At 44.5% G+C, this 25,979-nt stretch overlaps 1 protein-coding gene across 6 annotated transcripts in view; it reads right to left on the bottom strand.

The window, feature by feature from the left end:
• Positions 1-4,322: 4,322 nt before the first annotated feature.
• The window catches only part of LOC132470750 (plasma membrane calcium-transporting ATPase 2-like), a 72,813-nt gene continuing 51,156 nt past the window's right edge, over positions 4,323-25,979 (bottom strand). For 2 of the 6 annotated variants that reach the window (XM_060069590.1, XM_060069588.1), the window contains 11 exons: positions 24,725-24,976; positions 23,194-23,319; positions 21,291-21,416; positions 20,876-20,899; positions 18,684-18,767; positions 17,467-17,508; positions 16,203-16,367; positions 14,434-14,648; positions 13,120-13,362; positions 4,984-5,225; positions 4,323-4,605 (listed from right to left, as the gene is read on the bottom strand). In XM_060069590.1, the coding sequence (XP_059925573.1) occupies positions 4,338-4,605; positions 4,984-5,225; positions 13,120-13,362; positions 14,434-14,648; positions 16,203-16,367; positions 17,467-17,508; positions 18,684-18,767; positions 20,876-20,899; positions 21,291-21,416; positions 23,194-23,319; positions 24,725-24,976 (1,787 nt within the window). In that variant the 3' untranslated portion in view covers positions 4,323-4,337. The remainder of the gene's footprint in view (positions 4,606-4,983; positions 5,226-13,119; positions 13,363-14,433; positions 14,649-16,202; positions 16,368-17,466; positions 17,509-18,683; positions 18,768-20,875; positions 20,900-21,290; positions 21,417-23,193; positions 23,320-24,724; positions 24,977-25,979) is intronic. The other 4 variants (XM_060069591.1, XM_060069592.1, XM_060069593.1 and 1 more) reach the window with 4 other exon arrangements.

The following is a 25,979-nucleotide window of genomic DNA, read 5'->3' as shown; positions in this document are numbered from 1 at the left end:
GAGAGAGAGAGCGAGAGAGAGAGAGAGCGAGAGAGAGAGAGAGGGAAAGACTCCAGACAACCTGCTTGTGTTGCCTATGAGAGGAAGTGCTCCTCTGTGAACTTGCAGCGGTCATTATTCAGAGGCTGAATAGAAGGAGCCCTGTGGACAGAGCCAGATAATTAGCATATCCATCCACTCTGCACTCTCACTGACCTCCCTAGTTTAGGTTTCTCTGTATACCAGGCCTGTGTACCGGCCAATCCGTGTTAGGAGGCTACCTGTCTGTGTGTGGAGATAACCTGTCTATCTGTGTCTGGAGGCTACCTGTCTATCTGTGTGTGGAGATAACCTGTCTATCTGTGTATGGACTCTACCTGTCTATCTGTGTGTAGAGGCTACCTGTCTATCTGTGTGTAGAGGCAAGAGGCTACCTGTCTATCTGTGTGTGGAGATAACCTGTCTATCTGTGTCTGGAGGCTACCTGTCTATCTGTGTGTGGAGATAACCTGTCTATCTGTGTATGGACTCTACCTGTCTATCTGTGTGTAGAGGCTACCTGTCTATCTGTGTGTAGAGGCAAGAGGCTACCTGTCTATCTGTGTGTGGAGATAACCTGTCTATCTGTGTGTAGAGGCTAACCTGTCTATCTGTGTGTTGACTCTACCTGTCTATCTGTGTGTGGAAGCTAACTTTCTCTCTGTTTGTGAAGATAACCTGTGCATCTGTGTGTTGAGGCTACCTGTCCATCTGTGTATTGAGACAATTTGTCAATCTGTGTGTGGGGTGACCTGTCTATCTATTTATTAAGATTACCTGTGGACCTGCATGTGTGTGTGTGTGTGTGTGTTTCTGTGTGTTTGCAAGCGGAGAGAGCGTGAGGAGCCTCATTAAAAATACAGGAAGGCCTTCTACAGGTGAAAGGTGGGGGAAGAGCAGGTTAACCGGAAAGAAAAACCAAAGGCTCGGGTTCCTCCTCTTCCGATCTGGTTTCACATTCTCTTTTCACTGTACCGCCAGCGATACTTTCTACCCCTCAGACCGTTTTATTGGTGCGCTAAGCGTTTCCCCGTGTGATCCGTTGTTTCGGTCTAATATCACCGCAAGGACCAATTCTTGTGCATTAAGATTGTTAATATTTAATCTCTAATCTTTATTTCCCTTCCTTTATGCTTTGGACCTCATCCCCTCTCCTTACTCTCCTCCGGAGTGTCTTTGTCCCATTCCTGTATCGTGAGGTGGTTGCTAAAGGGACATCTAGTTCTGGAGGGTGAAATTAGTGGCTAATAAACAGACAGGTTAACCAGCCAGAGTGACCTTCCAGACGGAGGAAAATTTGGCCCACTGTAGCTCATCTGCCATTACTAGTAAGTGGTTTATCAAGTGAGTTGATCAAATATTTTGACATTTCTAGAGAAGAACGTCACACTCGGTTATTATCTGAAATGAGAGAGTGCGTCATATGCGAGTGATGAAAACACTGCGGTCTGCGACATCAACGTCTTCCATGTAAACATCACAGAGAAACTTCGTCATTAGTCCTATGGAACAACAGAGAACCCATGACATCACCGCTGCAACTTAACGAACCTGCTGGCAGAAACAGAGCTGATGTTGCCCTTTAAGCAGCAGTTCTCTCTATCAATATTTTATTAATGCACAACACTTTATTAATTTATTTGTACCAAAAAAATAAATAATTGTAACCCAAAAATTTGGACTGAAAATGATCAGTACACTATTAGGTTGCAGCCTCAAAATATTTAAATATTCTATTGTTTATCAATGTGAGACTAGGGGCTGGTTTATATCAAGCATGCGCAGGAACGTCAATGTTTTTCAGCTGGTATTATTTGATTTTTCTCGTCTTACTTTGACCTCTTTCTCTTACGCATGCAGGTTTCTAGTTTGTATGCAAGTCGTGCAATCGAGAGAAATCGGAAAGAAAGAGACCGAAGACGCCAGAAAGAAAAGAGGAGGGGGACGGGGGGGGGAGAGGAAACAGGGGAGACCGGGTAGAAAAGGGGGGGACCGGTATGACAGGGGAAGGACAGGAACAGGGAGACTCGGGGGAGACTGGAAACGGAAGAAGGGAAGAAGTTGAATAATGCAGTAGTTAGTTAGAGGGCCGGCTTCATGTGAAGTGTGAGCAGAGTTGTCATGAAAAGTCGACTTCTCTGACGACGTATCCCCCCCCCCCCCCCCCCCCCCCCCATTCCCCCCTTCCCCCCAAGGCCCCGTCCACACTCCATCCGACCCCCGTCCGGCCCCTTTCTGGGACCCCCGCCTATCAGTCCGGCAGAGTCGAGGTGTATTTTCTGGTAGGTATGTTTTTGTGGTAAGGCGTGTAAGATGCCCACACTCTGTGTTTAGGGCTCATATTTAGTGTCATTGGGAGTTGTGTTTGTGGAAATAAACCTGTCCTCCGATGCTGACAAACACCCACAGAGCGCTCCACTGGTGTATCGATCCTGAGCTTTGGATGTTTTTGACATAAAGGACTTGTCATGGCTCGTTATAAAACAATATTTTCATTTGTTTGTGTTGTTTTGCACAATGACTCAAGTTCTTGCGCCTGAAGGAAATATATCATGTGGTTGAAGATGTCATTGATTGTTATTGTGAACCTTCAACCAATCTTTATATAGGCAAATAAAAATAGGCATTGAAAATAAATGAATTGTTTTAAATTGCTTGATAATTAGTAAAATTATACTGTCAGTTGCACTGCCCACCACCTCCATTATAACATACTAATGGATTAATAACATCATTTACCAAAAATAAAAATATATCAATAAAAATACATTTATTTTCAAATTATTTCAATATGCAATCAACCAAATTCATATATATTCCAGCTATTATGCCTTTGTGTACTAATGTGTTGCTGATTTGCAATATATCCTATCTATACCATATACAGTACGTATATGGTTATCCAAGTGGTTTAGTTAACATGTTCCTACCTCTGGTAAACAATTGAATGTGACTTGTATATGTTTCTACAGCTGGTATGCAATGGAATTAGACTTAATTTATTATATAAATATTTTCTTTGTCGCTTTGCTTGGCAAGAGCAACAAATTAATACATATTTTTTGAGTTATTTCATCTATTGGCTGGAGTCTCCTGAACGATGTGAGGCTGTGCCCATATGTGAAAATCCCTTAACCCGCCAAGGCCAAAGGGCCAAGGCTAACATGTAAACTTATGAGTGGTCTCATCAGGCTTACATGTTCCTACCTCTTATCGGCTAACATGTTCCTACCTCTTATGGGCGGTCTCATCAGGCTAACATGTTTCTACCTCTTATGGGCGGTCACACAAGGCTAACATGTTCCTACCTCTTATGGGCGGTCACACAAGGCTAACATGTTCCTACCTCTTATGGGCGGTCACACAAGGCTAACATGTTCCTACCTCTTATGAGCGGTCTCATCAGGCTAACATGTTTCTACCTCTTATGGGCGGTCACACAAGGCTAACATGTTCCTACCTCTTATGGGCGGTCACACAAGGCTAACATGTTCCTACCTCTTATGGGCGGTCACACAAGGCTAACATGTTCCTACCTCTTATGGGCGGTCACACAAGGCTAACATGTTCCTACCTCTTATGGGCGGTCTCATCAGGCTAACATGTTTCTACCTCTTATGGGAGGTCACACAAGGCTAACATGTTCCTACCTCTTATGGGCGGTCACACAAGGCTAACATGTTCCTACCTCTTATGGGCGGTCACACAAGGCTAACATGTTCCTACCTCTTATGGGCGGTCACACAAGGCTAACATGTTCCTACCTCTTATGGGCGGTCACACAAGGCTAACATGTTCCTACCTCTTATGGGCGGTCACACAAGGCTAACATGTTTCTACCTCTTAAGGGCGGTCACACAAGGCTAACATGTTCCTACCTCTTAAGGGCGGTCACACAAGGCTAACATGTTCCTACCTCTTATGGGCGGTCACACAAGGCTAACATGTTCCTATCTCTTATGAGCGGTCTCATCAGGCTAACATGTTCCTACCTCTTATGGGAGGTCACACAAGGCTAACATGTTCCTACCTCTTATGAGCGGTCTCACAAGGCTAACATGTTCCTACCTCTTATGAGCGGTCACACAAGGCTAACATGTTCCTACCTCTTATGAGCGGTCTCACAAGGCTAACATGTTCCTACCTCTTATGGGAGGTCTCATCAGGCTAACATGTTCCTATCTCTTATGAGCGGTCTCATCAGGCTAACATGTTCCTACCTCTTATGGGAGGTCTCATCAGGCTAACATGTTCCTACCTCTTATGAGCGGTCTCATCAGGCTAACATGTTCCTACCTCTTATGAGCGGTCTCACCAGGCTAACATGTTATCACCAGGCTAACATGTCCTACCTCTGGCCGGACGGGATCCTCTATCCCCACCACGCTGACGGCGATGAGGTCATTGAGGATGAGGTCCTCCTCGTCCCACAGGGGCTCCGGCGAGGCGGGGAAGTCCCGGTACGCCACGCAGATGGTCCTCAGGCCCTCACACGCCATGGGCTCGATCACCTTCTTCACCATCTCGTCGCGGTCCCGCGGCCGAAAGACGCGCGGCTCGCCCACCTCGTTCAGGATGCGGTTACACCTGGCGCAGGGCGGAGCACGCACTCAGATCAACACATGTTTCACACAAAGTATCACACTCACCCGGTTTAGATATGATTCCATATCAGATTTATTAATTATGTCGATTAGTATGTATTCAGTTGATCTACATACATAGAGACTATTTAATATCTACATGTTAAATATTAATACAAATATAAAAATATATTAAAAAAACGTCATAGGCAATGAAGATACTCCCCTTTTTATTTTTCTATATGGAATCGTCTGAGTTATACTTGGGTGACTTTAGGTATGGTATTACGTTAGGGTATGGGTAATGGTTTCTAATAATAAGAGTAACAATAACAATGGTACATTTAACCTAATGAATCTGAGGACCACAGTGACCACTCACTTCTTGAGCATGATCTCCGACGCCCCCTTGCTGTACATGCGGTAGCTGCCGTCGGGCTGCTTCACCACGGTGCTCATGGACTTCCTGGCCGAGTTGAAGGTGTAAACCTTGTACAGCAGCTCCTCGGGCATCTGCTTCCTGATTGGCTGGTAGTCCCGCTTCAGGTCCAGGACCAATCCAAGCAGGCCACACTCTGTCTTGTTGCCCACCTGCTTTGGAAGACCCCCCTCGATGTCCGGAGGCTGTGGGAGGAGGGGGTGGGGGAGGGAGAGAGATGAGAGGGATAAGGGACAGTGTAGGAGAGGACAGAGGCGTGCAAAGAGAGAGAGAGAAAAAACTGATTTTCTTTTGTTGAGTATGGCTTGTTTAGTTTTTTCTTACTCTTATTTCCTGGTTAGTTATTCAACTGTAGCTTTTTCAAGTAAAAGGTCATTTAATGTACAATTGCATTCAAGGCCAAATACCATGCTTGAACTGTGCTATTCTATTGCCAGTGTGTGGTGTTCTGCAGTAGGACAGAAATAGCAGCCAGAGATAATTAAGCAGCTAGCAGGTGAAGGGGTGACTGTGTGTGGGAAGTCGGAGGATGAAATGGATTGAAGACATTTCACTGTTCTTTTTGTATTGTCAAGGAAATCCACTTAAGTATTTTTTGACATTTCATTAGACGAAAAACATGTAGCCACCTCCTTCTAATGTTTCATAAGTATGAAATATGTGTTGCTTCACGATGTATAGTCTTAAAAAGAAAAAGAATTGCCAGATTTCAGAAGGGAAACAATCCTGTTTCTAGTTGATTTCATTATGTTGAGGTTGCTGTAGCCTGTTCATTATGCATGCTATGGTTTTGTATATAATGCAGTATTTTTGTTTCTGTGTGCCTCATGTTATACATCAAACTTGGTGCGATGGTGCGATGTTTGTATGTGCATGTGCCACATATGCAAGTGTGAATGTGCACCAGTCTGCATGTGACCAGATAGTGGTAAATCACCCAGCGTTGCCATGGTGATACTTTGCTGGGGTGGCAAAGAGAGTGAGAGAGGATTTTCTTTGTTGTTTGGTCTTCCTCTCTCAGTCTCTCTCTTCCTTTTCTCACTCTCTCTCAATCTCTCACCCTCTCTGGCTATCTATCTCTCTCTCCTTCCTTCTCTTTCTCTGTATCTCTCTCTGTCTCTTCCCTTAGCTCTCTGTCACTCCCCTTCTCTCTTTATTTATACATATGTTTTCATAGTCATCATTTTGTGTTTTATAAATAATTTATCTTTCCTTGCCTTTATCCCCCTTTCCGATCAATAAGCTATTCTCCATTTATATTCCACACACCTATTCGCTGACTCTCATACGAACGTTTGACATTTCAGTAAAATAAGAGGCTATTAGCAACCATCAAGAAAACCCTTCTTGGTTCCTTGGGAATCTAACAATCTCCTATCCTCAAGCCTCTGTTTCATTATAACCACATAATAGTGGATTGTGTATAGATAATTATGAGTAATAACTTTAGCTTGTTATTATTATTATGAATAATGAGAATTACATAACTGAAAGGATGTAATGGGAAGAATTGTGTAATTACCGTCTTTAAGCCATTGAGCTGATCTATATCCACATTGACTAACCCTCAAGAAGAATATCCCCTTAGCCTTACAGCATTCATATTTTTACATTTTGTATGTTCTTCAGTGAACAAGCCTTGTTATACATGATATGCAGCGATGTGGCAGCAACCCACAGACAGACAGCATAGCACGCAAACTGGCAGTGTCACACACACACACACACACACACACACACACACACACACACACACACACACACACACACACAGGCCTTGGCATGAAAAGACGACAGCTCTGCCTGACATTTAACAAGAAAAACTTGTAAATTAGCATTTTCATCGAAATATATTGCTTACGACAATCTGAAGGTTAAATGAATGTGTGGTAAAAATAAGAACTATTAAATTCCGAAAAGTGTGCGGATTAGCCCAAAATGGAAGGGCGAGAAACGTAAGAATGACGATTTTCTATAATAAGATAAAATAAAATGAATAATTCAAAATGAATAATTTAATAATATTTAACATTTACCCACAAATATGCAACCTATTTATGAATTTATACATTTCCTGCCACAAATTACATATGTTTCACTTTGGTTGCACATAGAATCCAAGCAAGACAAAGCACAAAACACTGGTCCATGTATCCAAGAAATTAGACATAATTGGCCTTCAGCTGTGCGTCACAGATACAGATTTACCAAAAAATAAATATTAAAGTGATCTTGTTTTAGTGAATCCAATTTATCCCCATTCTTTACTAAATGATAATTACAGTAATTAAAAAGAAAATCTTCTGTTAATTAAGTAGGCAATGAGGCTGACAATATAGTCAGCATGGTTTGTTATTTGGCACTGAAAAGTATATAGATAAACTGATCAACATGATAGAAACACAAAGATTTGAGCGGCATACCACTTCTAGTTATGAAGAACTAGAATGAATTTTCCCCAAAGTCAACCCCCCCCCCCCCCCAACTTAGAGAATGTAGTTACAAAAATAATGAAGAAAATATTCATAAAACTTTATTATTTATATTCTGCGTTTTCGTATCCTCCTTATTAATCACTAGGATTCAATTCTTTAAGAGGAGTAGTAGACTGGTTGTCAGAATAAGGGTTTAAAAAACTGAACACACAGAACACAGAACCAGGCAATCATTCCACAAGGTAGAATCATAAATAGAAAATATTAGACATTTAACGAGTGACATGCTAGACTAAATTAAGACATCTCCTTAGCTCTTAGCATTTAATTCATAATCAGAAACACGCAAATAAAAGACACAATAATTACCAAGGCATGAAAGAAATGTGTGATGAAGGGAATTAAGACTCCCAAAGAACAAGCAAGAGTAGATACAAAGATTAAATGAAGACTGAACACAAACTAAGGCTTTTTAAACTGCCAGAGTGCCCATGAGGTCAGCTTTGAAGTGGTTTCCTACAAGCTAGCATGCGGCCCAGACTGTGAAGCGAGGCCCAGTTGGCTTGGCACGGGCCGGCCATACAGAGAGTGGTTGTGCCGCTGGTGACCAGGTGTCCTCTCCCTGGGGCTTGGGTGCTCCTACCGGGGAGGGCATATGCCAAAGGCAGGGCTGGCAAGCCCACTTCCTCCCGCCCCTGCGTCTCTCCTTAATCCATCCCTTCCTGGAATCTCTATTCACTTCTTTATACCCCCATACCCTCCTCGTCCAACTCACTCTCTCCAGGGTCTATACTATAGGCTGCTTCTCTTTCTCCTTATCTTGGTCTTTCCCCCGTGTGCTCTTTTCCTTCCTAAAGACCCTGGACCTCATTTACCATATTCTAATATCTGCACAGTTCATCCCTTTTTTGTCACTTTTGCTCCCTTCCATTTCCCTTGCTCTCAGACTCTTTTCTTATTTCTCATTTCCTCCTGATCCCTTGCCCAGTGTCCCTCCACCCCCCCCCCCCCCCCCTCCTCCTTCTCTTCCTCCCCCCCACCTCCTCCTCCTCCTCCTCCAACTCCTCCACCCTTCTCTATCCATCTCTGCATGGGGGGTGAGGGGTGTGCTCCACATGGCTAGCGCCTGGAGGCTGGCTGCAGGACAATAATATGGTGAGGAGACTTGTCACGCAGGCATGCTTCCTCCCACTTCTTCATCTTTCTTGTTTTCTGTTTTCCCTCTTCCAGCTTGTATTCTCGCTATTTTCTAGGGCCCTTTTCTTCCTTGAATCCCTCTACTGGCCCCTTCCCCTTCATTTATTCTCTCTTGTATTTTCTCTCTCTCTCTCTTTCATCTTTTACTCCCCTTTGTCCGTTAATCCCTGATCCTGTTTGTCTTATATTTCACAGACTTCAATATGGCCTTCTCATAGTTGCCTGAACAAGTCCATCAAAGAGATGCATGCATCAATGGATCCAAGGACGCAATTTAAGTTATTTAGCCTCCATAAGCTGTTTGTGCTACTGCCAAAAGGGATGCTGCTCTCATGGCTGCACATATTTTCCTTTATATTCCAAGGCCTACATTATTACACACACACACACACACACTAATACAATACACACACATACACACACATACATGTAGACACACAAATTAACTCACACACACACACAAATACGCACATAGAGTATACACACAAACAAACACACACACATACACAAACACACATGCACACACACAAAAAACACGTACACACTGGTGCGCAAACAAACACACACACACACACACACACACAATAATGTACACACGGGCGCGCAAGCACACACACACGTTCAAGACATGGCCAATAGAACATTTATGATCAGCACCATTAAGTGGAGTGGAGGAATGCAGCACCAAACACATTACGATGCTTCCTCACTCTGTCTCTCTGCCATCTCAGCGTCTCTATGAAGTCTGTCAGCAGGTGCAGGTAGAGGCAGGGGGCAATGGGGTCGACGTTTGAACTGGAGAAAAATGGATGCATATGGGGATACAATGTTCGAGTGTGTTGTGTAGGTTCTGTTGTGTTACAGCATATTTGTGTTATGTTTGACTATATTATGTATTATATTATGTAATATAATAAAATCTTTGCTCTAGATGTCTCTCTCTCCTGCCATGGCTATCTGTCCCTCCCTTTATTTCCCTCCTTTAACAGGGACAGTGAATGGTTGAACTCTTTGGTATTCTGGAGATGTCCAAGACGCTATGTGTTTGTTGTGGGACTAAGTGCAAATAAGCACATAAGAACCAGATGACAGAAAGCAAAAAGAGCAAAAGCAATTATGTAATAGCCTGACTCACAGACTCTGGTCTACCTCAACAGCGTAATAAATAGAAACCAATTAGTGTGCGAGCACGGATTAAATCAATCCTTTCTTCGTGTCACGCTGCTTTGTTTTGCGTCCTAAAAGCGATTGTCCTTTTTGGTAAAACTTTGACATATTTGTGTATTCGAGATCGTTCTGTGTCCGTGTGTATACGAGTATTTGAGCGTGTGTATGTGTGTGTTTATCCTGTACTATGATGCAGTGTGTATCGGCTAACAGAGGGAGCCATAACTGCACCGATGCGCAATGGCGATGCGGAGAAATTGGCTGCAGGGAAACTAAGCGGAGGGCATCAAAGCCTAACTGGCCGCTCCAGCTCTCCCACAGCCCGTGGCGACCCACAGCCACAGGCTTAGGAGGCGTTGTTAAGGTGGGTGGGACCGGGGCTGCTCCCCCAAACATTTATTCTCCTTTTTGCATTCACACACTCATAGCTTATTCAGCAGGCCACGTAAGACAAGAGAAGGGCAGGCAAAATGTCAGGGTTTTATGAATTCCAGCATACGATATATTTGTGTTTATCTGCAAATTTAAAGATCCCAATATAAATGTGCGTGCCTCAGCGCAGGTTTATTTATAGCTCACCATTCATCACATGGCCATTTATAGGGCTTTACAAAGGAAGAAATCACATTAAAGGGACAATCAATAAAAGATAATTAAAAATGACTGAAAGTAAGAGGGAAAGAGACAGTAAGAAACGGTAAGAGAAGTCTCCCAGACAGTACACATGGATGTCCCTTTCAGGAAAGACACGCCCAAATGCCCCCCCCCCCCCCCCCCCCCACCCCCCACTTCCCCAGTCCAAAGAGGATCCCACAGCCAAAGCAGACACATGAGAATAGTTCATGTGATGAACGTGTGTATCTGAAATCTGAAGATAACTGACCAAGGTATTAAGATAGGAGGGGAATTTATAGATTCTCAACGTTTGGCTTGAGGCTTGAAGCCCGACATCAGACTTTACTTTACTTGGGGGTCCAAGTTAAAAGGCAAATTCAAACCTTCCCACCGGCCTGATTTTCTTTGGAGCATTAAGGTAGCCTATTTTATAAATGAAGGGATTAGAAAGGGATTAAAATACCTTTTAATCCACCAGCAAGCCCCAAGGTGCATTCTGCTTTACCCGGTTCAGCAACTATGTGGCAATTTCACTCGAGCAGTGTTCTGTGTTCACATGATTTACTGCTGGGAAGTAAAGTTGGGAAACGAACAGTATGTTTTTCACTCCTTGCTGTGACAAGGTGGCCAAAGTGTTTGCATCAGATCGCTCAACGAAGGCAATATTCACAACACAACACATTTGGGCATTGTCACATTTATGTCCTTCTGGAGCTCTCTGCCCATGTGTTAAAGCATGCACGTGTGTGTGTGTGTGTGTGTGTGTGTGTGTGTGTGTGTGTGTGTGTGTGTGTGTGTGTGTGTGTGTGTGTGTGTGTGTGTGTGCATGCGTGCGTGCGTGCGTGCGTGCGCGTGTGTGTGTGTGTGTGTGTGTGTGCCTGGGAATATCGAGATGGAGATGTCTAAATCCATCTCCTCTTCGGGCTGATGGTAGCATGTCAACGCATGACGAAGAGAAGAAAAACTGCCTATGTAGCTTAAGCTCTGTATATTAACTACGTGCTATGGAAAACATATGAGCCCTCAGATGCTGCTGTCAGCTGACTTATGGCATCCAGAGTATCCCACCTGAAGGGTGTACACACTGTACCGTGGGTAAAGTTTCTGCCAAGGCAAGAATAAACAGCAAATCCCACCATATTTGGCACCTGGGGTTAATTCAAAGTCTTAAAGTTTCATATACCCCTTAAGGTATACCTAAGCAGATTATGGCGCATTATAAAAAGTATTTAAAGAACAGCTCCTTCATCTGTCTGTGATGCAAACCCTACGTGTGTTTGTATGTTGCGCAGACGTCTCATTGTGTGCGATGTACCAAATGAGAGGACGAGCCCATTGGTTGTGGTCTCTCGGGACAAACAGTTCTCGCGGTTGTTGTTGCTGTTGTTGTTCACTCTGAGTTTGAACCTGCCTTGAGGCTTAGGGGGTCAACAGTGTGATCCTGTTCTCCTGCAGATGTCCTGCCCACCCCACTCATACCCGACGCTCCATACAGGAGTGTGTCAGCTGGTCAACCATCCATGAAGCGACCCAGCGTTGGTTTACAGCAGAAGTGACAGACCGCCACACAGCCAGATGGTGCGTGCACGCCGCTGTAAGTATGTAAATGATTATGCCTGATCAGTCCAGGGGGGGGGGGGGTGGTATTGCTCCTATTCAAACACCTTGTTTGTGCGTGTGTGTGTGTGTGTGTTTGTGTGTGTGTGTGTTTGTGTGTGTGTTAGTTTGTATGCGAGCACGCTTGTGGGTGTGTGTGTGTGTGTGTGTTTGTGTGTGTGCGTTTGTGTGTGTCTGTGGGCGTGTGTGTGCATGTGTTTGTATACGTGTTGGTGTGTGTTTGTGCTATGTGTGGGTGTATGCAAGTGTGTGTGTGTGTGTGTGTGTGTGTACCTACCTCTGCCTACCTCCTTTCCTACCTGTCATACCATCATGCATACAAAGGATTACTCGCAGCACTCGGAAAAGAACAGATTGAACCTCAGTCTAGTAGGCTGTGACTATCATATCAGGCCGGCAGAAGACAAGAGTCCTTAATGTGACGTCAAGTGGACCGAGTGGATACCGCGACCAAAGGGAGGTCAGCCTGCCAGGGCCCAGACGTAGGAAGACCAGTCAGCTCACTCAGTATCACACACTGCCACGCATTCTCCACAGAGAAGCCAAAGAGCGGCACTAGGATATTACGTAAGCATTAACTCAAAGAGCTTCACTCGGAGGGAACATCCAATCACGATGGAATGAGCGCTGGCGGAAAGTTTCAAAGTCAAACTCAAACGTTGGGAATATGTTTTTTCATGGCACAGAGGTGTTACTTTTTTCGGGCATATATATATTTTTTCAAATAAAATAAATAAATAAAAAGTGTTGAAGGCACGCCCCGGTTCGGTTGGGCTGCAGATTCTCCACTGCCGGTGGAGCATACAGTACCGGGACTTCAAGTGGCTTTCATATGCAAATGCCGCCGCACTTTAGGGTTGATTATGTATGCGCGTGTTGCCCCCCCCCCTCAACCCGACTGCTTACATTACCCCTCCATCCACAGAGGCCGCCGTGCTGCCGCTCCTTAATGATCTGTTTACTGGGTTGCCGTGCCGAAAAAAAAAGATGCAGATGTCGGAGATGGTGGGGAGGTCGGGGAGAGGGGGGGGGGGGGGGGGTTTCTTACCAGGATCTTGGAGGTGTAGGCGCTGTTGATGGAGATGGCGTGCATCAGCACGTCCAGGGACTTGGGCGGCAGCGCCCCGGGGTCCGGGACCACCTTGTGGTGCACGTCGGCGATGTAGCACTGCACGGCCGTCATGCGGTTGGTGGTGAGCGTGCCCGTCTTGTCGGAGCAGATGGCCGTGGCGTTGCCCATGGTCTCACAGGCGTCCAGGTGCCGCACCAGGTTGTTGTCCTTCATCATTTTCTGTCCAGGGAGGGGGGGGGGGATTACGTCATGTGTATTGTGACATTGAGACAGGGCTGGAGGTCAAGCTCTCCAGATACGTCACATTTCGGGCAAGTTGAATTTAAGGAACCGTCAGGCATTTGTTGTATATTTATTAATTAACAGTTTCTTACAGTCAGTTTATTATGTAGAAGTATATCATGATAATTCAGCACTGATTACCAGTCCTTCCAGATCCTCTCTTTGTAAGCAAGACTACAGGGCTAGTAAGATTTCAGCCGGGCTGGTGAAGATGTTGGTCTAATAGCCTGTGTCTCCATTTCCCAGCCCCCAACATCTGCATGGTTCATTGTTCCAAATAATGACCATGTTTAATAATTAATGATGAACACTTAACCTTCACTATAACACGGTCTCCGCATGATTGCATGACAGCGAGAATCCGATTATTTTACATTGTTTTACCTAAAAACAGCGTGCATAGTTATTTTGCTTTAATTACAGTGAATGCAGGAACAACTTGCATCATAGGAAATACGACACAACTAAACTAAAGCTTGGACATAAATAGAAAAATTATCAAAAGTACAACTGACTTGACCATTGTGTCCTTATATAGATGAAGAACTTGAACTGGAAAGTCCTTTGTCTCAAACATTTTCAATCCAGTTTCCAGTTACAAACATTTTCTTTATGTCCAAGTTCATTTTATTTCGTTGTTGTTCTTCCTATAAAGACATTGCACAGGAGGTTACGTTATTTTGACACGCGTTATAGCGAAGCTCAATTTAAAATCCTTCTATTCATGCCTTTATCCATTCATTCTTAGGCCTATGAGTAACAATGTTGGTTAAACACTGTTCAAGGTTAGCACCTATCACCATAGTACGGTAAAGTTCGGGACACTTCAAAACTTGGGCTCCATAAAGAGGGGATAGAATACACAAGAGCCAATTAAGGTGAAGGCTGGTGTTGGACATGCACTGGTAGATAATGGAATGCTGCGGATTTCCCTGGCAGAAGCACAGCAGTGCCCACATGTGTGTGTGGGGGGGGGGGGGGTGCATGTGCGTGCGTGTCCTCTCGTACCTTGACAGAGTAGGCCAGGGAGATGGTGACAGCCAGGGGCAGGCCCTCAGGCACCGCCACCACCAGCACGGTGACACCCACGATGAAGAACTTGACAAAGTATTGGATGTAGATGGGGGTGCACTCGGTGAGCCAAGGCAGCCCCTGCACCACGAAGGTGTCGATGACAAAAGTCAGGACCAGCATGATGACAGTGATGGATGACATGAGCAGCCCTGAAAGACAGGAGAACAGGGAGAGGGGTTAGCATGATTTTTACAACAGCACGATGGATTTGGTGACGAATCCTAGCGCTGAAGCTACGTGTGTATTTGTCTGCACATCAAATACATACGGTTGGTGGATTGATATTCATAAAGTACACTGGAGGACGCTATGCCAGTTAATTTGTTGGGTCGAAGCCATCAGATCATTCAGAGTAAAAGTATTGAGGTAAAGCCAAGGCATAGAGCAATAGCAGGCCTGTCGGACGAGGTACTCAAGTTGGTCAGTGCGCATGTGCTAAGCAGCCTGCAGTTCAAACACACACACAGCATGCGCAAACGCACACATACACAGCACGCACGCACATACACACCGCATACACACACACCGCACACACACGCACATGCGCACAAACATACACGGAAACGCACACACACACAAACACACACACACCGCATACACACACACACGCGCGCGCTGGCGCAGACGTTTCAAGGCAAAGGCAGCGCAGGACACCGCACACGCACGTCGCACACACATGCACGCGCAGACACACACTGCACACATGCGCTCTGATATTGATATCCCCCTCCCCCCTCCCGACTGTTTTAGTTGTTTTATTTTTTTCCAAGACACTTGAATAGATGTTTAATCTCAATGACGTATTCTTCTGGTAAAAAAATAAAATAAACATCTTAAACTCTCACATCAGGTAGCCGATGTACAATCTGCAATCTCAGCCTGTGCTTTATTTCACTAGTTAGGTAGGTTGCTGCCTTAGCTGTTGTTACATTACTTTTACCTTTAACCCATAAATTGACTCATTTTCTATTACTATTATTGCGTAATAGGTGAACCAAAATGTTATATGTTGTAAAATTATAAGCAAAATGTCTTATTTTTTTATGCGCTCAGATATTTCTTACATTATCAACTGGGGTTTCCACATTACAGGTAGGGGTTTAATTACAACTCGAAGTTGAGAAACTCTAGTCCTATATAATAGCTGGGTTGAATCACACGATTATCAATTATTGAATGAACAAGGTTTTGCGAATATTGATGTAAAATGTCTAAGTGTATCTATCTATCTATGTAATCTATGCAATCTAAGTGTGTTTAACATCAGCCTCTTGGCCGTGGTCTGAGCTCAATTCCTAATCCTGTAACAACTGTATCACAAACACCTGGAAGACTGATCGAGACCATCTACTAAGAGGGCTTTGGGCACACTCTCACCGTACTTATGCAGCAGCTCACAAATCAGGTAACCAAATAGTACAGGTGGTCAATTTGTGGAGCCCTAACCCTAACCCTACTGTAACATGTTGATAGAAAGGGACTTTCTAGGGATCTGTGATTATCTGCTCTTCACTACATGCTGTGCCTAAAGGTAGGTTTAGTGTACCAATGCACCTCTTCATTACCCACTTCAGCACTTCATGACACAGTATTAAAAAATGTCGGTCTTTGCAAACACACCGTGTGTAGCAATGTCAATCCGGTTATCAGTCAGCAACCGGCCATTGAAAGTAATCAGTCTTTTTTCTTTCTCTTTCTCTCACCTGCTTTGCCGATCTGGACAGCCAGCTTGGTGAGCTTCCCCTGCAGCACCGACTTGTCCTTCTTGGAGACGTTCACCTTCCTCTTCTCCTTCTCGTCCGGCTCCCCACCCTCGGCGCTCTTCAGGGGCTGCATCTCCATGGCCGCCGCCCCGTCCTGCTTCTTCACTGGAGACACCGCGACACACAGGAGGGTGTTGGTGTTAGGGTACAGCGGAGGGATGGAAACATAGGGAGGGGAGGAGGGGGGGGGGGGGGAGGGGGTGTGAGGCCACAGCTCCAGAACTGATGGTCAGACTGGAGAGACAAGCACATCCAAGTCTGGCCGACAGCGATAGCAACATGGATTAATATGAAGATTGTTCTCCATCTTCTGGGTTGGATATCTGTCTTGCAACATTTTGGAAAGGGATTAAAGGCTTAATACAGGTTCAGGAGATGCAACCTTCAAGGATGGATGCATCCGTCTTTTTCGCTGCATACTGATCATTAGTAGTCACAAATAGTCCACATACGGGGAGATAGGACTTTTTAAACACCCATACGTGGTTTACTCGCGCCTTACACACACGCAGAAAAGCACACACACACGCTTTGCAAACATGCATGCACACACACAAACACACACTGAAGTGTATTCAGACCCACTCTTCCCTTCACCAATCACCACCCAATCATAAGTCTTTGAGCAATCACCAACTTTCAGTTATGTATATATTTGAAGTTCGGGATAATACCCAAGGGTCCTACCCTCCCCCACCCCAGCCCAGAAGCTGTCCAGAAAGAGGCGTATAACCGAGAGACAATAGGAAAATGGGACATGGTTGTTGGGAGAGATCTGCTGCAAGTAAAGGGGTGGTATTTAAAACAATGAGCTGCCAGAGAACAAGAGACATCATCACAATGACAGCAACAACAACCAAAACAACGACACAAATGACTTCGACAACATTTCCAAGACAGACAGCGGATCAAGGTGAACGGTGGGAGTCTCTAACCTGACACATCCATAACTCACAGAGAGAGCGCTCCACTGAACACTATACATGTTCTGGTTTGGCCACCTTTGCGCCGTTGCCAGTCACCAAGCATCAGAAATGATGGTCAGCTGTGCCCATTTGGTCAAAAGCACTTTCAATTTAAATTGCATCGAACTGGGGGTTTTCACACTTTATTGTGGAGACTGGTATGTGTGTAAGAAGGTGAGGGCCAAAGATGTCTGGAGAGGGGCGAGGGGAGTCAGGGGAGAAGAGTAACGATTGGTTACCTTTCGTTTGGTTGATCTCCATATTGCCATCTTGCATTTTACCTATGATGGAGACATACAGACACAGTAACCACGGGAATATCCACAGACGGTTGACAGACACAAGAGACGTAAACACACAAAGTGAAGGTCGAAAACACAATAACATGGAGTATACTTTTAACATACTTTCCCTAGGACAATCGCATGAGATGTATTGTAATCATCAGCGGTGAGTTGGCAAGGTATGACAAAGGTAAAACGTTCAAAAAGTTGAAAGAGAAATGTGTTTAGTATATTTTAAGCTTCTGCAAGATGTATGATGTGTCTTTTGTATGATTCATATTTTTACCGGTAAACATACCGTGGAATTTTCCGTAGTAAATCAAAGTCAATTATGAATACATATATATATATATATATATATATATATATATATATATATATATACATATATAATGATCATGGTCAGACTGCTTTTCACTTCAAGCCATTAAGACAGACGACAAAGTACGATACGAAGACAGATACACAAAAAACACGTATTGGAACACATTACACAAACAAAACGTGGACACATGCTACACAAACATGCCAGAGGAAAGTTTGAACATGTGTGATCAGGACAGCCAGAGGAGAGAAGGATAGAGGAAAGGAGAGGAAAGAGAGGTAGTGAACAATGGCACTACAAGGTTACTAACACACCACCCTCTGTGCCTTGAGTGTGAATGCTTTTAAAGGACCCATAGTGGACACGAATGTCAAATTTAAGAGGGAGAAAAGGTAGAAAATAGAAATTAACCTTTATAAAAGGAATTGAGTGAAAGATCTGAATGATCTTAAATTGTCGTCACGAACAAACAATAAATAGCACACTAGAAAACATCCCTATAATGGGAGTATGTCACTCTCATTTTGAAGTGGCAGAACTAATCATACCTATTATTATGTTTTCATTCTGAAATTAATATACCATCCCCAATCTTTGCGGCCCATACCTCTCCCCTCAGCCTTTAAACTTAAAGCCTCATTTGTACTCCATCCACTTTGATTGGTATCAACATTAGGAAGCTGCGGTGTAAAACCGAGGTAGAGTTGTAAATGCATTGACTTTGGGCACAGTGAGTCCAACACAATCAGGGGGTCAGGGGACGGGGGCGCCGACAACGGGGACTCAGAAGGAGGGATGGAGGGTCGAAGGAGACGGAGAGAACAGACGGATGTGGGAATCGACCTACCATTGATTAGGGTGGCATTGCCAATATTACCGGCCGAGGCTCCGTCCGTAGTGATGGTGGCGATGGGGTGTGAGGCCGTATGGTCTAGCCAGCAACAATGAAGGCCACACAGAGATGAACGCCAACACACACAGGCAGTCATACACACACACACACACACACACACACACACGCACACAGTCATACACACGCATGCACACACACAATCACACACGCACACACAAACCCGCAGAGTTAAACAGGCACACACACACACACACACACACACACGCACGCACACACACACACACACACACGTACACACACACACACACACACACACACACACGCACACAATATTAAACGCACCCACACACATGCGCAAACACACACAAACAAATACACACCGCACACACACAAATACACGCACGCACACACACACGCACACAACAATGAACAAAAGCAACATGGTTATAACAAGGACAGGAGATTAAGATCAAATCATTTTCTAGAACACTGCGTACAGTTTCTCATTAACAATGCATTATAAATGAGTATATGTGGAGTTTATGTGAGGCAAACAAGAAAACATTGGACGAACAAACACATGGTATACATGGAGGAAATCAACGCAGGGTATGATAAAAGCAGACAAATCTGTATGCAAAGGCTGAGCCACACCGCGGGGAAAATAACGAGGTAACATGACCAAACCTTACGCCCAAACCAAACGTTTAGAATAAAGTGGTTTATATAATGTAATAATCACCTCCATTATAATCAGTAAATAATGATTGCTACATTATCATCCATCTAAAGGTAGACTCAAAAATGAATGTTAAACCATTCAAATAAGTAGAGACCGGACAGTGCACCAATGCCTCCCTTGCCCTTGAGATTTGAGATTGAGACTACACAAAGACCCACATTGATCTGCAACAGTATACTGTACAATATAAACAAAATAACCTATATCCTAGACCAAGGGTGAAGAAAATCCTTCACCCTTAGAGAGAGTTTAAAGCATAGACGCCGCAATAGCCAACACCGCTGCCATATTGGAGAAGCCAAGACCGGCCTGTAAACCAATTCAGCCCGTAATTAAACTGCTATCTGCCAACTGTAAATAATTGGCAAGTTGTAGCTACTATATCAAATGTGTCATCCAGGTGTTTGAGACGATATGAAGCATGCCAAGGTGCTCAAGGAGAAACTTGCTAGCACTGAAACACGGTACTACATCAGCTAGCATTAGCCAGTTCTGACCAAATACCACACGGTTTGAAATGAAGCAAACAGAACAAGACTAAAATCGCACAACCATCCAAGATAACCGTCTTATCGATGGCCAATTGAGTTGTTTTAAGCAGTAGAGTCGCAGTAAATGCCGAAGCTCGAACCAGACGGGGTGTAGCCCGAATAGTGGAAGGGTTTGCTTAACCATGAGGCGATGCTGTCAGCCCTAAAAAAAGGGGCATGGTGTTACGGAGGAGGGCCGGGGCGAGGGTCTGGGTTACCACCCTGGTTTTGGAAGGCAGATGGTGATAGTGGAGTCATAGTGGTATCTCTGTGAAAGGGGACTATGACGTGGACACATCAAGGGTAGTGGTTGGGCTGGGTTGGGTTGGGCTGGGTTGGGTTGTGGTTGGGTTGGGTCTGCTTGGGTTAGTGGTTGAGTCTGGTCTGATTGGGTTAGTGGTTGGGTTGGGTCTGGTTAGTGGTTGGGTTGGGTTGGGTTGGGTTGGGTTGGGTTGGGTCTGGTTGGGTTAGTGGTTGGGTTGGGTCTGGTTGGGTTAGTGGTTGGGTCTGGTTGGGTTAGTGGTTGGGTCTGGTTGGGTTGGGTCTGGTTGGGTTAGTGGTTGGGTCTGGTTGGGTTAGTGGTTGGGTCTGGTTGGGTTGGGTTAGTGGTTGGGTTAGTGGTTGGGTCTGGTTGGGTTAGTGGTTGGGTCTGGTTGGGTTAGTGGTTGGGTCTGGTTGGGTTGGGTTAGTGGTTGGGTCTGGTTGGGTCTGATTGGGTTGGGTTGGGTTGGGTCTGGTTGGGTCTGGTTGGGTCTGGTTGGGTTGGGTTGGGTTGGGTTGGGTTGGGTTGGGTTGGGTTGGGTTGGGTTGGGTCTGGTTGGGTTGGGTTGGGTTGGGTTGGGTTGGGTTGGGTTGGGTTGGGTTGGGTTGGGTTGGATTGTGATGGGGGTGGGGGAGAAAAGTGAATACGCTACCTGCGTTGCGGAGTCCATCCTCGTCTGTTAGGCGATTTTGGAACGATAAGAGAGTAAGGACAATAATGTACTTGAGCTCACAGCACCCAGACACACGCACACACACACACACACAACTCACATCCTCAAAACCGTAGCAGTGGGAATAACTATTTTCTATTGTGTTTCTAGCATTCTAGCAAAGAAAAGGTGCCACCCGCTTTGCATCATATTTAATGGGTTGGCGCCGACGTACATTAGTTGTTATAAAAGCCTTTTCCTTTGCCGGTGACAGCGGGCTTAAAGACACTCTAGAACCAGTTATGGCAGATTGGTATCTAACCCAGGCTGTTGGGTACCGGTGGGTATATAGCAGAGCACAGCCACACGGATCAACGTTTCAGCGTGCGTCAGCCGGCCCCGCGAAGCCCCTCACCTTTCTTCTCCTTCAGCTCCTCCTCCTCGGTCCCCGCCCCCAGCAGGGTGAAGATGATCCCAGTCTGAGAGTTCACGCCCACCGCCGTCACCACCATGCGCCCCGAGCCCTCCATCACGTGGGTGCCTGGAGGGGGGGAGACACAGGGGTCTCAATCAGTCGCAAACACCCTAACACCCGGCCACACTCAGCCTCCGAATACAGACCTCGAAAAACATATGTATTGGGGGTGGCGGTAGCCCAGGAGGTGGAGCGGGTCCCCTTGGCAACCGGACTCTAATGTGGATGCGGGGCGCTCATGTTAAAGCACTCTGAGTGGCCAGGGGTCAGTGAAACGCTGCGTTAATGCAGGGTGTTCAGAGCCAGTAGAGAAAGAAGGCCTGCAGTCAGAGCGTCGACCCTGACGCCCACACGCACGCACGCAGCAGGGGGGAAGATCCACGCATAGGCTTCTTTCCCACGCAGCAGGTCAGATACATTGTGACCGCTGTCTACAGCGCATTCTTCTTGGACACTTATTTATATTGGTTGATGGACACAGAAATCCATAATTTGTACAGTCAAAAATGACTAAGTGTTATAGTATATTGACTTCTGAATTAGAAATGTATAGTATCGACATTTTCTTCATGAGGAGCATGATTCAAGAGCTTTTATTTGTCACGTATACGTACGGTATGTATTCATATATATATTTACATAAGAATGCATAGTGTTGTTGCTTCAAACCCGCAGGTAGCGCACATTGCAGGTACAATAACTTTTAAAAGCTAATCTGTGAACAAATGACCAGAAAGAAACATAACCAAAATAGCTAAATATACAAACAATGTAGTAGGCCTACAGTGACATGCTGTACAGCAGAACAGGTTTTGTGGAGACAGAAAAGTAAAATCCTCAATCACTAACCTAAATGGTTTGATATTTTTCGACCTTGTCTTGGTCTTTCTTTGAGGATTGTTGTTGATCAGTCTGAATATTATGTCATAGGAAGGGCACTTCTGACTGTTCAGCGATGATCGAATGAAAATCCAATAAATGTGGAAGGACATCCAATCCATGCCAGCCTTCACATCCTGTTTATATTTTTATTGGCAGTGTTTTCTGTTTGCGGTTTGAATCTTTCCTGCACTTAGCCAATAAAATGTGTCCGTGGGCTACTAACATTTTCAAATGTCTGTCTACTAAAACTAAGTAAATAAATAAAACACATTTCCTATCACTGATACTTATACTTACAGTATATCTTCATATCTCAGATATTCTCCCTGTACAGGCCCCCGTGGAGCCTTAACTCCTCTGGGAGGGGCCTTTTTGCGGTTTCGTAGTCCAGGCTCAGGGCCAAGGCAGACGGGGCCTCTGCTATCAGGGCCCTGGTGCTCTTCAACAACCTCCCGGAGGAAATCAGGCCGGCCAACTCCATTCCATCTTTTAAATCTCTTCTAAGACATATTTTTATCCAATAGCCCTCTTATATATAATTAATAATTATTTGTGTATAGCAGTCTGCTGCTATGTATAGCAGGCAGTTGCCATGGAGAGGAGTTCTTACTGTATCATGAGCGGAAGCAATCTAAATATTTATAAATCACTGAAATCCTTTTTTTATTTTTTATTTTTTTGGTAATTTGTGTCTGATTATTGATTTATTTAGTAAGCAGCCATGAAATAAGCGAGCTTATGTTCAGGGTGATTCAAGACCTGCGTTACCCTGTCAAGAGTTAACCCACGCTAATGACCTGCTTGCTGCACATTATCAGTGGCTGGACAAGGGAGGCAAGAATCATTCAAGCCGCAAAGCTTGTAACAAAACCTACTCTGCTGAACATGATTGGCCCTAAGGCCACTCTTTAACAGCCGGGCGCGGCTGACGTAACCCAAGGAAGAGGGCGGAGGCACGTACCAGAGAGCAGCATGGGGTCGTGCTCCGTGTCTTTCTTCACGTGGTCCGACTCTCCTGTCAGCGAGGACTCGTCGATTTTCAAATCGTTTCCCTGAATCAATATTCCATCAGTAGGCAGCAGGTCACCTGGATAGATAGATAGATGGATAGATGGATAGATGGATAGTTGGATAGATGGATAGATGGATAGATGGATAGATGGATAGATGGATAGATGGATAGATGGATAGATGGATAGATGGATAGATGGATAGATGGATAGATGGATAGATGGATAGATGGATAGATAGATAGATAGATAGATAGATAGATAGATAGATAGATAGATAGATAGATAGATAGATAGATAGATAGATAGATAGATAGATAGATAGATAGATAGATAGATAGATAGATAGATAGATAGATAGATAGATAGATAGATAGATAGATAGATAGATAGATAGATAGATAGATAGATAGATAGATAGATAGATAGATAGATAGATAGATAGATAGATAGATAGATAGATAGATAGATAGATAGATAGATAGATAGATAGATAGATAGATAGATAGATAGATAGATAGATAGATAGATAGATAGATAGATAGATAGATAGATAGATAGATAGATAGATAGATAGATAGATAGATAGATAGATAGATAGATAGATAGATAGATAGATAGATAGATAGATAGATAGATAGATAGATAGATAGATAGATAGATAGATAGATAGATAGATAGATAGATAGATAGATAGATAGATAGATAGATAGATAGATAGATAGATAGATAGATAGATAGATAGATAGATAGATAGATAGATAGATAGATAGATAGATAGATAGATAGATAGATAGATAGATAGATAGATAGATAGATAGATAGATAGATAGATAGATAGATAGATAGATAGATAGATAGATAGATAGATAGATAGATAGATAGATAGATAGATAGATAGATAGATAGATAGATAGATAGATAGATAGATAGATAGATAGATAGATAGATAGATAGATAGATAGATAGATAGATAGATAGATAGATAGATAGATAGATAGATAGATAGATAGATAGATAGATAGATAGATAGATAGATAGATAGATAGATAGATAGATAGATAGATACAGACACAACTTTATTAATCCCCCGGAGGAGTCAATTGCTTGTTGCAATGGCCCAGCAGCAGTGGAAAAACACCATACAAAAAAAATACAAAGTACGAATGCAAACAAAAATAGACGCTAAGGTTAAAATGCTAAACTAAATACTAAAGTAAGGAAAAGACAAGACAAACAGAACAAAAACACCAAAAAAGTAGACGGTATAAACAAATTAAGTTGGAGCGACCGGGATCACACAAAGTCAAGTTTAGCAACACATACACACACACGCACACACACACACACACACACACACACACACACACACACACACACACACACACACACACACACACACACACACACACACACACACACACACACACACACACACACACACACCCATACACACACACAGCCCTTTCCCCGCCTCCTCACCGTATTTGATCTGCGCGATGTCGCCCACCACCAGGTCGGCCACGGGCAGTTGGACCACCTGACCGTCTCGGACCACCTGGAACTTTTGCTCCTGCTGGATGCGGCTCTGCAGCCCGCGGAACTGCTTCTCCTTGGACCAGTCGTTGAACGCCGTCACCAGCACCACGCACACCACAGACAACAAGATGGCCGCTCCCTCGATCCAGCCCGCCTCCCCCTCGCCTTCTTCCCCGCCGGCCGCCGCGCCACACGCTTGGGGGGGGGGGGGGGGGGGAAGGCGTAAGCACTGAGGGCCGCGGGTACAGAGGAACAGCGAGCATCTCCTGGTAGACCCGGTTTAATTCTTTCTCCTTTCTACCGATGGTTTCTGGTGTCAGGACCCGTTTTATTGTAATTTTTTTTTCCAAATTTTCAATATCCAGACACTTCCATTTCACAGATGGTTACCAGACACGCCGTTGGTTTATGAGACGCATATCTAAACACAGAAGGAATTTGTTTTGGTGCAAAGAAACACATAATCAATAAAATACATTTGCTATGTATCTTAGTGAAGTTATGTTTGTACAGTATACGATTTGGTAGGATTATTTTCGGCCAAAAATGTCAATTTTTGGCATCAATTACATTTTCTCTTTCATTACATTTCGGCCCCTAAATCATGCCCCCCCCCCCCTGACACATAGGAGACGGAAGCCTTTCACAATGCAGTGACCTTCTCAAAATGTCTTCCAAGCCCCCCCCCCCCCACACACACACACACACACACCCTGCACTTCCCCATCCCTGTACATTTATTTCCTTCTTTTAGCAAATGAATGGCCAGGGGTCTACCGGCCTGGCATTGACAAATTGAAGGATAATTGGAAACACATCGAGTGTCATTCCCGCTCCCCTTAACCCTGATACATGTGTTATTCAGGAAGCCACGGTGCTTCAGACCTCCATGTCTAACCGTCTGGCTGAGGCCGCCAGGGGACTACCTGGAACCCCTGGACTGCCTAACAATGGCTGGCCATACTGGGAGCCCATATATATATACATGTGTATTATCCTGGCCATAGGGACAGCTTTAGCAGCGTTGGTGTGTTAAGCTCTTTGATTCTGCTAAGGCTGGATGAAGGGCAACAGTGGGGCTGCATGGGGCTGGCTTCTGCTAACCAAATGCATACTAAGAAACAGGCTTCATTGGAAAGAATTAACAACTAGTAAAGCTGATGGGGATGGTCACAGGGATTAAAGCACTGAGTATGTC

This window comes from Gadus macrocephalus, chromosome 13, assembly GCF_031168955.1.
Source record: "Gadus macrocephalus chromosome 13, ASM3116895v1".
Lineage (NCBI taxonomy): Eukaryota > Metazoa > Chordata > Actinopteri > Gadiformes > Gadidae > Gadus > Gadus macrocephalus.
This window is presented reverse-complemented; position numbering and strand designations above follow the sequence as displayed.